The sequence below is a fragment of the Seriola dumerili genome, unplaced genomic scaffold, assembly GCF_002260705.1.
Source record: "Seriola dumerili isolate Sdu_G_001 unplaced genomic scaffold, Sdu_1.0 BDQW01000066.1, whole genome shotgun sequence".
Lineage (NCBI taxonomy): Eukaryota > Metazoa > Chordata > Actinopteri > Carangiformes > Carangidae > Seriola > Seriola dumerili.
Genome location: NW_019174321.1, coordinates 2,125,850 through 2,137,369, shown reverse-complemented (window position 1 = coordinate 2,137,369; position 11,520 = coordinate 2,125,850). Strand labels below are relative to the sequence as shown.

The 11,520-nt window shown below is 46.9% G+C and overlaps 1 protein-coding gene across 3 annotated transcripts in view; it reads right to left on the bottom strand.

Annotated features, from left to right (window-relative positions):
- LOC111219389 (RNA-binding protein 39-like) overlaps window positions 1–10,753 on the bottom strand; it is a 17,218-nt gene extending 6,465 nt beyond the window's left edge. The window contains exons 1-7 of one of the 3 annotated variants that reach the window (XM_022742049.1): window positions 10,647–10,753; window positions 9,516–9,578; window positions 7,735–7,799; window positions 5,771–5,820; window positions 4,334–4,510; window positions 3,692–3,745; window positions 3,131–3,248 (exon numbers count right to left, since the gene is read on the bottom strand). In XM_022742049.1, coding sequence (XP_022597770.1) covers window positions 3,131–3,248; window positions 3,692–3,745; window positions 4,334–4,510; window positions 5,771–5,820; window positions 7,735–7,740 — 405 coding nt within the window. In that variant the 5' untranslated portion in view covers window positions 7,741–7,799; window positions 9,516–9,578; window positions 10,647–10,753. The remainder of the gene's footprint in view (window positions 1–3,130; window positions 3,249–3,691; window positions 3,746–4,333; window positions 4,511–5,770; window positions 5,821–7,734; window positions 7,800–9,515; window positions 9,579–10,646) is intronic. The other 2 variants (XM_022742048.1, XM_022742050.1) reach the window with 2 other exon arrangements.
- Between the last annotated feature and the right edge of the window lie 767 nt (window positions 10,754–11,520).

Sequence of the window (11,520 nt, the reverse complement as noted above, 5' to 3'; positions counted from 1 at the left end):
TGGTTGTCACCCTGGCCCATATCATTTCCTGTTATAGACTAACCTCGGCCCCCCATCTCAGAAAGGAAAGTTGATGTGGCCCCCACTGAAAAAAAGTTTGGGGACCGCGTGTGTGGCACCTCAGCATATGAGAGATGACCCATGGCGGCCCTTTCGGAAGGGAGCGATCCAGAAGGCTGGGGCTGACATATGTTACTCATCGCGTGACGAGTCGAGTCCGTAGACACCAAACTTGTGACTTTGGACAAACTTTTCCGTTGTGACATTCACACTAGTCTTAATGGTGTGGCACCTCAGCATATGAGAGATGACCCATGGCGGGCCCTTCGGAAGGGAGCGACTCAGAAGGCTGGGCTGACATAATGTTACTCAGCGTGACGAGCCGAGTCTGTAAGACACCCAATTTGTGGACTTTTGACAAAATTTTTCGTCGGCAAAGCGGGCCTCGGAGACGTTTAACGAGGCATCCCTTCAGAAGGGAGCGACTTAGAAGCCTGGGGCTGAACATATGTTACTCAGCGTGACGAGCCGAGTCCGTAGACACCAAATTTGTGGCTTTGCAGAAAAATTTTTTTGGAAATGATTAAAACACAGAATTTAACCGTGTCCCCGCGGCAGCAATATGAGAGACCGCCCATGGCGGCCCTTCGGAAGGGAGCGACCAGAAGGCTGGGGCTGACATATGTTACTCAGCGTGACGAGCCCGAGTCCGTAGACACCAAACTTGTGGACTTTGGACAAACTTTTCCGTTGTGACATTCACACTAGTCTTAATGGTGTGTGGCACCTCAGCATATGAGAGATGACCCACTGGCGGCCTGCGCGGCGCCCCCCCCTTGGCACAGGCATTGCGCCCAGCAAGCAGAGCTAGCCCGCCGGCAGAGGGGGCAACGGGGCCCCGGCGCGGCGGAGCGCGACGCACCCGCCCAACCTCATTGCGCCCAGCGAACCGCACCCCGCCCACCATCGAGCCAGTTGCCCAAGCCAGAACTAGCCGCCCGGCAACCCGCCGGCGCCCCCCCCCACAGCACAGGCATTGCGCCCAGCAAGCAGAGCTAGCTGCCGGCGGCCCGCCGGCGCCCCCCCTTGGCACAGGCATTGCGCCGCACAAGCAGAGCTAGCCGCCCGGCAGCCCGCCGGCGCCACCCCCACAGCACAGGCATTGCGCCCAGCAAGCAGAGCTAGCGCCGCCCGGCGCCGCCGGCGCCCCCCCCACAGCACAGGCATTGCGCCCAGCAAGCAGAGCTATCCGGCCGCGGCCCGCCGGCTCCCCCCCCCCTTGGCACAGGCATTGCGCCCAGCAAGCAGAGCTAGCCGCCCGCAGCCCGCGCGCGCCACCCCCACAGACAGGCATTGCGCCCAGCAAGCAGAGCTAGCCGCCCGCCGCGCCCCCCCACAGCACAGCATTGCGCCCAGCAAGCAGAGCTACCGGCCGGCGGCCGCCGGCCCGCGGCTCCCCCCCACAGCACAGGCATTTGCGCTGCAGCAAGCAGAGCTAGCACCCGGCGGCCCCAGCGCACCCCCGGCATTCATCAGTTTGTGTTGTTATTTCTCTATAAAATAAATGGAGTGATCTGTGGTACTTCAAATAAACACGTGAAGACTTTTTATTACTTTTTTTTTGCAAATCAACAGGTGGTGCCAAAGCCAAACGAAGGGCAGCTACAACAAATTATCATTGTAATCTCCACAATAATATTGGTTGTCACCTGGCCCATATCATTTCCTGTTATAGACTAACCTCGGCCCCCTCTCAGAAAGAAAGTTGATGTGGCCCCCACTGAAAAAAGTTGGGGACCGGCTGGTGTGGCACCTCAGCATATGAGAGATGACCCATGGCGGCCCTTCGGAAGGGACGGCGACTCAGAAGGCTGGGCTGACATATGTTACTCAGCGTGACGAGCCGAGTCCGTAGACACCAAACTTTGGTGGACTTTCGAGAAAATTTTTTTGGAAAATGATTAAAACACAGAATTTAACCGTGTTCCCCCAGCAGCATATGAGAGACCGCCCATGGCGGCCTTTCGGAAGGGAGCGACTCAGAAGGCTGGGGCTGACCATATGTTACTCAGCGTGACGAGCCGAGTCCGTAGACACCAAACTTGTGGACTTTTGGACAAACTTTTCCGTTGTGACATTCACACTAGTCTTAATGGTGTGTGGCATACCTCAGCATATGAGAGATGACCCATGGCGGCCTGGCGGCCTGCCGGCGCCCCCCCCCCCCCCGGCACAGGCATTGCGCCCGCAAGCAGAGCTAGCCGCCCGGCAGCCCGCCGGCGCCCCCCCCACAGCAGGCACTCCGCGCCAGCAAGCAGAGCCAGCGCCCGGCGGCCCGCGGCACCCCCCCCCACAGCACAGGCATTGCGGCCCAGCAAGCAGAAGCTAGCCGCCGCGGCGGCCCGCCAGCGCCCCCCCACAGCAACAGGCATTGCGCCCAGCAAGCAGAGCTAGCCGCCCGGCGGCCCGCGGCGCCCCCCCCCCCATAGCACAGGCATTGCGCCCCAGCAAGCAAAGCTCGCGGCCCGCCGGCCCGCCGGCGCCCCCCCCACAGCACAGTCATTGGCACCCAGCAAGCAGAGCTAGCCGCCCGGCGGCCCGCCGGCTCCCCCCGCACAGGCATTGCGCCCAGCAAGCAGAGCTAGCCACCCGGCGGCCCACCGGCGCTCCCCTCGGCATTACCATCAGTTTGTGTTGTTATTTTCTATAAAATAAATGGAGTATCTGTGGTACTTCAAATAAACACATGTGAAGACTTTTTATTACTTTTTTTTGCAAATCAACAGGTGGTGCCAAAGCCAAACGAAGGGCAGCTACAACAAATTATCATTGTAATCTCCACAATAATACTGGTTGTCACCCTGGCCCATATCATTTCCTGTTATAGACTAACCTCGGCCCCCCATCTCAGAAAGGAAAGTTGATGTGGCCCCCACTGAAAAAAGTTTGGGGACCGCTGGTTTAAATCATTCTTCATCATGAGAATCATTTTCATTTGCAGCGCTAAGAACAATTAGTGCTCTGATGGGGGGTTATGTGTTGGATTATTTCTTGGCCAGCTAAGGAAATACTTTGGATCACAATCCCCTTAAAATGTCAACTTGTCAGAAACTAGAATCAGTGTTTTTACCTTCCCCACAGCAGAGAAAAACTCCTCCAGGTCTCGAGGTCGTATCCTGGCTGCCAGCTGCATACAGAACACTGTCCGAGCATCTCGCTCCTCTGGAGTCAGGTTATCTATGGGCTGCCTATAGATAACAACATAGTCATTATTTTTGCTTGCACTGAAAACATATTCTTTTAACGAAATTGATTATTAGCCAGAATTTTGTCAAGGCAGCAACTGTTGTTTTTGGCCACGTAAATGAAAAGCATGTTGAAGCTGGCAATGCCCCAAAATGTACCAAACTGAAAGCTGTGACCCCCCAAAACCACGATGAACCATGAACTGAAATCAATTTTTGTGAACCGTTCTGCCCCTAGTCAGCATCATCAGCATCATCATCATCATCATCATCATCATCATCATCATCATCATCATCATCATCATCATCATCATCATCATCAACACTTAAAGTTTTTACAAGCTGAGAAAGTCAAGACAAAGTCCCCTATGACCTCCAGCCTGTTTTTCTGTGGTACATAAACATGTCCTCAGCCTTTACAGATTCACAGTCATAAACTCTCTCACCTGATCGGACTCTTCTCTTTTCTGAAGGGACTCTTACTCCTCGTCCGCCGACGGCTGGAAACACACAGGTAGAGGTTTTATTTCATTTTTACCTTGGTGTCAGAAAACCTGTTATAAAATTTTGTTAAATGGATTTTAATTTTATTTCACCTATTTCAATGTTTTTTTTACTTGGCCTTTCTTCATTTTTGCCGGCCCTGCATATTATTATTATTATTATTTATTATTATTATTATTATCATTATTATATTACCAGCTATTATAGTCGAGTTCATGGTAAATCTATATTTATGCAACAGTATTAGTGACTCTGGAAAACTTCATAAAAATTCAAATAAACTATGACTTTGAATGAAGAAATATTACATTAACATGTTTGAATTGACACAATGAGACAGTTTCTGTTCTGATCTCTTATTGTTATAAAAACACATAAAATACAAACACACTGACCCGTCACCATGACTACAATAAAAGTAACTAGCCTACAGCAAATTCTCTCATGTTCACAGAGCAGCGGTAAAGAGGAACTTTGTAAACCTTGATTTAAATGGACAGGATTTGTTATTACTCAACATGTTAGTGATACTGACTGGATAGTATATACAGTCCTGTTTGCTGGTGGTGGACAGAGTAACTCACTGTTTGTGGTGGTCTCTGTAACGCCCGCCCCTCTCTCGGCTGTGGCTGCGGCGGCGCTCGCGGCTGCGACTTCTCCTTTTGTCTCTGCTGCGGCTGCGTTTACGATCTCGACTGCGGGTCCTCTTCCTGTCTCGACTCCTGCTGCGTTTCTTGTCACGGCTACGACTGCGCTTCTTCCTGTCAGACACAGAGTAGCCAATTACAGCGCGGCCTGCTGTCAAAGCAGACAGATGTTCTTTGGGCTGTATGGCGGACAGAACACACAGAAGCTGTGTCAACATGTCACAGTGCACTGACAAGAGTCACCATACAATTCTCAGGATGTACTGACCTGGGGTCAGACATATAAAACTCAATTTTTGCAGGAAATGAGGTTCGAAAAAGTGGGGTCATCTTATAATGGAACACAACACAGTTGAATGCGATGTGATGCTTATGGGCTTATAGCATTAATGTTGCTAGGCTAAAGAGATCACAGCATCTCCAACGTCTTTACTGCAGAAATGAACCAGGGAGAAAATCTGTCAAACCAAGAATCACAGCTGTCACAGATGATGAACTCAAAGTCTGACTGTCAGATTGTTGAAGGTCAGAATCGTTTTCTCTGACAGGAGAGAGTGAGAGTATGTGACAAGATACACTCATCTGGGTTTATGTATGACAATGTCTCATGTCTCACTGTACAGTCGTGAGGAGCTATAAAGCTGTGGAGCTGGATGCACGAGCCTGATTTCACCTCCTACAGTTTGGCAGAAATAGATGTAGAAACAACCTGAATCAAGCGTTTGTACATCACTTCTTCTATGTGCTCCACCACTCACTAAATAAGCCAGTGACAACAACAACAAAGAAGAAGATGAAGCGTTGTATTAGACTGTGTCACATTGGTGAGGTTCTCCAACACAACAGGTGTCATTATGAGCGGTTGTGGCTTTTTATAAATCCCATATAATCAATTAATCCGATGCACCTGTAAACCATCACCATGGTGATATCTCAGTCATCATTCCTGAATCACACAAAGACGGTCAATGATTACTCATAGAGCTCTTATTGAAACAGATTTTACAAAGTGCTTCACAATTCAAGGTAAAATGAAGAGATTAAACAGGGAAACGATGGCTCAGATGTAAATACAAAATAAAAATCACTCATTAGTAATTAATTGAAATCTAATCTATAAAAGTGCCTTTGATTTTTGGTAATAAACAACCAGTTACACTGGTTAACAACCTAAACAAACAGTTTTACTCTAAGGTTACAAATCATCTTATAGTATATCTTGTCCTAATTTATTCTACACATTATAAAAGGCAATGACACAAACACATAAAAACACAACCAGTGCAACAAAAAACAACTTGTACACATTAAAACAACACGAAAAACAACAGTGCAGACAGGTACAGGGACAAACAGGTAGGCAGGTGTTGCTACCTCTTGGTGCGCTCCTCCTGTCCGTTGGGGCTCGGAGCCTTGTTGTCCTCCTATCAGGGTCGACAGAGAACAGCATGAGGAGGCAGACGCAACATTCAGGTGTCAGAGACGGGGGAGGAGGGGGAGGGGGGCAAGAGAGAATACACAATTTAATAAGTCACATTCAAACAGGCTGTTCTGTGAGGGGGGAGGGGTTTGGAGGTAGGGGGGGTCAGAGGTCAGTCTGGGTCAGTCAGTCAGTCCCAGGCTGCAGCCCGGGCTGTGTGTGGGTGTGGGGTTTGGAGGCAGGGGAGGGGGGGGGGTCAATGTGGCTGCAGCCTGGCTGGAGCTCCGGCAGCAGACAGACACTCCACAGTCCAGCTCTTCTTCAGCCGTGTGGATGCTGTGCTGGTTTTTGGTGCTGGGACTCCTCTGAAGGGCCCTGAAGCAGACAGGAGTCTTAGTCACTCAACTCAGCCCAAAACCAGAACCAAGGACACACCCTCTACACTAAACCTCAGATAGTCCCTCACCTGTTCAAGGAACACACCTGTCAGTTCAGCATGTTTCAGTCCTCTAACATCAGATCACAGGGTTTATATTCATTTCCTTCTTTCCAGGTGACTGTTTCACTTCAGTGCAGCGATAAAATAAACTGATTTTATCGTGTCAGCAGAAACAGTCCAGAATCCTGACCTGGTTTTGTAGCACCCGGAGCTGTTTGTCTGTGCAAAGAAACGCAGCAACAAAGGCAGTCCACTAATACGTTTTCATTTTAAAACAAAAACGGTCTTAGTTGCAGAAAATACTACGAACAAGGAATAACAAAAACAGCTGAAGTATTAAAATGCAGAACTGAACTGCACAACGCCTACTAGCAAAGACAAAATGTCAGCAACGTTTGTAATTCATTATCCATCTTGCATTCACTACTGGTAGTCATTTAGGAGCTTGAAAACTCCGGAGTGGTGAGGACGCCAGGCGTAAACATAGCAAAAGTGATGTGTTTTAAAACTAAAACATTATTACTGTGGATGTAGCCTCAGTGTGACATGGTGTTCAGCTAAGGAAGAGGGCAGGTTGTTTTACTCCAACCAATCAGTGGTGACTTAACACACTGTCCCTTTCCCTAAAGAAATATGTTGATGTAAAGGTTTGTCCACACACAAGGTGTTCAACAGAAACTCTTCCATCTTTATCCGTACATCTGAGAGCAAGGTGTGTGTTGCTACAGTGACTGTGTGTTGGACTGTTACTCAAGACACTGAATGACTTAAGACGTGCTGAGGTTTGACGATGTGAAAACAAGCAGCCTGAAAGGAAGGAAACTGATGGCATGAAAAGGGTCAGGACTAATGATAAATATTAGATTTTTGATTGAACAGACTGAAACATGTCAAACACACCTGTGTGGTGTTTGTTGCCTGTGTTAAACTAAGTGACCTACACCTGTAAACTTCCTGGAGAGCTGCTAAGATTAAAGGTGGCGCTTCGCTGTGACTTCATGAGCATCGAAGGCAGAGACCAAAATCACAGTATAATCTGAATCCTGACAGAATTCACCTGCAGCTCACCTTGCTAAGCCCCACCCACCCCATCCTGCTCTGCATCCTGACCTCAGACCAGATCAGATCTCAGCCTGGACCCTGGTTTCTCCTCAGCTCTCTGTGTTCGTCACCACCGCACCATTCTGAGCCCCTGCTCGCAGCTCAGAGTCGGGATGCAGAATGGTGGTTATGCTAAGCTAATGGCTAATTCTGACACTGACAGTCATCCAGTGTGATGTTGCCTTTCCCACGATCCTCCTGTGATTATTAATCAGCTGCTCCCTGCTCTCTAATACTTCATCTCCCAGAATCCTCAGCTGTTCCTCCTCAGGGGAGTTGGGCCAAAACCAGGTGACAGTTTACAGTTACCAAGGGAACCACAGTCATGTTACCATGGGGACCACAGTACAGCAATGCATGATGGGGGCTTTTTACTACCTTCATGTTTGTGACAGATCACACTGGCATTCAGGGGAGTAGAGGTGAGAAATCGTTAGGCAAGTCTACAAAGAGAGATAGATGGGCATTTATTCATGACAGTCTGTGAAGGAACGCCATCATCATCATTATCATCATCATCATCGTCATCAGCCAGACTCTACTGCTCAGAGACACCACACAGCGGCGCAGAGGCAGCAAACAGAGACAAAGTACAAACCAGCCGAGAAAGAGCAGAACATTTCAATTGAAAACTTTCTGATTCATTTTCTGTTGACTGACTTATCACTTATTGGAGTAGTCATTTAATCAATCAGTGTAAAATTGACTTTCCCACTAATTGAAACATCCTGCAGCTGCTTTAAAGAAACTTTTGATTTACAGAAACAGATCAGAAGTCAGCTGTTTGTTTGTACCTCGGTCAGAACACAGGTCAGGACTAGATATTGTGGTTTTAAAAAATTCTAAAAAAAAAGTCCATGTTCACTGTCACTTTTTATTGAAAAAGTGACGGGTTTAAAACCTGAGTTCTGCTCTCAGACAGCAGGTTTATGCACTTCTGAATCCAGCTCTATGCCTCTTCAAAGCCTCCACATAAAAGTATTTCAGCTCTGCTCCCATCCAGACATTCAGGTGGAATATTTCTTTGTCAGACTGCTACAGTTTGAGGACTGAATAAAAATCAATAAATTATGTGTTAATGGTCAATACTACACCTCCCTGAATAGATGTTTGTGAATGTTGTGTAATTATGGAACCAGAACATCAAGAGTCACACATTAAATCTGAGACTGTGTGAGACCCTGCAGTCCAAAGAATGGACCTCAGAGAGCCAGATTCAGACAGTCTACACGTCTGTCCTGCTGTTGTTTTATATACAGGACTGTGCAGAGATTTTAATTACTTTAGATGTTCAGATTTGTCTCCATCATCAGTCCCATCATGGGACTGATTGGTCCCACATTCATTCTGCATCAGGACAACGAGCCCAAACATAAAGCCAGAGTCATGAAGAATTATCATGAGGGACAAGAAGAACAAGGAGTCCCGCAACAGATCGTCTGGCCCCCACAGAGCCCTGATCTCAACATCATGGAGTCAGTCTGGGATCACATGAACAGACAGAAGACACTGAGACAGACTAAATCCACAGAGGAACTGTGGCAGCTTCTCCAAGATGCTGGAACAACCTACCTGCCAAAAACCTGAAAAACTCTGTGCAGGTGTACCAAGGAGAACTGGTGCTGTTTTAAAGGAGCTATTTGTAAGTTTTTCTGTTGCTACATAGCTAGTGTTAGCATAAACAGTTGTTTAGAGTTAGAGAGTTAACAATGGCGTTGCTTTCCACTGCTTGAGACAGCTCTTGGCAGGTAAAGGAATGAAGTTTGATGCTGAACTTGCAGCATTTCCTCTAGACTGGTAAGTAAACAGCTGTTAATGCTAACACTGGCTATGTAGCAACAGCAAAACCTTACAAATAGCTCCTTTAAAGGCAAAGGGGGGTCACAGCAAAAACTGATCTGATTTAGGTTTAATTCTCTTTACTACATGTTGGATGAAATTGAGTGATAAGTAAAAACTACTTATGGCTTTATTTTTGAAAACATCCTCACTTTACTTTTACTGTCTCAAGTATTGCACAGTAAAGTACCAGTACTGTGAATGTGGATTGTCTTCACTCAGCTCTGATTCAGTTAACATGAGGTGACAGTAAGCAGCTGTGTGAGGAGCAGTAGAGTCCAGCTGAGAGTCTCAGTAACAGAGGACAGACTGACTCTCACCTTCCTGTACGGAGCCTCCAGCATCGCCTCGATGTCCAGGTCATCTGCCATACTGCTGCTGGTCTACACACAGACACAGAGAACACTTTAGTATCTATGACTGACTGTTTACACAAACTACACATCCATAACTTTAGAATGAGTTGGAGCTGCAACTAACTGTTATTTCTATTATTAATCAATCTGCTAATCATATTTTCAATTAATCGTTTTGTCTATTAAAACTTCAGAAAACTGCGAAAAATGCCTGTTATGCGTTGAGATTGTTTGTTTTCTTTGATCAACAGACCATGCCCCAAAAACACTTAATTTACTGCCGTATATGACAAAGAAAAGCAGATAATCTGGACATTTACAGAGTGGAACCAGAGACAGTTTTTTGCAGTTAACCACCAACTGGTTATCAAAACAATCACTAATTCATAATAAAAAAAGACCGTTCACATGTGTCAGGTCACCAAATCAGTCTCCTGATTTCACAAATCTGGTTCAAGCCTTTCCTGGTATTGAGAAACCTGGATGTTACCTGCAGTACTCAGAAAACAGCAGATACCACGACCCGGTAAACAACTGATCCAAGTCGCACACCTGAACACAGACGACCAGAATCCTGGATCACGTAAACAGGGATGTGAATAACTCGTGGTCCATGTCAACAAAACACTGACTAAAACTAGGACGCTACAGTTCTTGCAGACGTTGTTATGGAGATCTGAGTTCTCAACTCATGCTGATCTGTGGCCAATCTGACAGGACGTTGACTCAGCCCGGGAACGAAACACCGGAAACAGTTTTCATTCATTTAACACCCGCACAGGTAACTTTGCTCCTGTGACCCGAGCTAACGGACTTAAACCGGGTTCCAGCTCGGAGATTAGCTTTGTCGTTAGCAACACAGCTAAACAACGGGCGAACAACCACCGGACAGTCAGAGTTAAACACCCGTTAATCTGTGTCCGGTGTGTCTGTGACCTCCGCCGGTTTAATTTCAGGTGAAACACACCTGAGGCCTCAACAGCTAACCGTTAGCAGCTAATCAGAGCCGAACAGGCCTCCCGCTGTGTATCTCCGGTATCTACCGGCTCAGCTCCGAGGTAGTGGTTGTTACCGGAGGGCAGAAAAGAGTTTTACCTGGGTGCACGGCGGCTCGGGGGTAATAACCAGCAAACGGTCGATTACTGTCTGGTTAACGGTCGCTCCTCAGTCGCGACGCAAATCTCTGCTGTTAATGGCGCATGTAGGGAGCCCGGCTGTTCTCGCGAGACTTTAATACCGCGAGATCATAATATGTGGTTGTAACATAAAAAGTTTAGGAGTTGTTGCACAGCTTAACCCAACCAAAATTACAGAGGAACAGTGTTCGGTCTGTAAATAATATGGCAGCCTAATAAAGGTAGACGAGTAAAACATCATAGTGATGTATAATACACCAGACAGTTGACAGATTAAAGAAAAAACCCAGATAAAGTGTAGTAGTAAGGTGTTGAGCCAAAACAGCTTCAGCAGTTGATAAACTGGGTTTGAGAACTGGTGACTGTGAAGGCCACAGCACATGATTCCCATCATTTTCATCATTTTCATCCTCATCAAACCATTCAGGTCACCAGGGGTGACTGGTGTGCACATTAAACACATGGATCCAAGAGCACAGTTTTTCACATGCACAAACTTAAATTTCTCATGCAGATTTATTTTACAGGTTAACAAACTACAAACATTGGAATTATTTGTGAACATCACTTTACAAGCTCAAAATCATTTTGACCCGAATTTGAGCTTATATACATATGGGGTAGAGTCATGTGCATGACTTACCTTTTCATGCTGGCTGTGGGGCAATGATAAGGTGTGGTACTGGCCTAAGTTGGACTCTGGCATCCCAATGAAAACACAATGATAATCGTATTAAATGACTTTCCTTTGCAGGGCAAACAAGGACATTTTAAGCAGCTCTTCTTTTGACTATGAAATGGTTTTGAAGCATTGTAAGGACATACAAGATTTA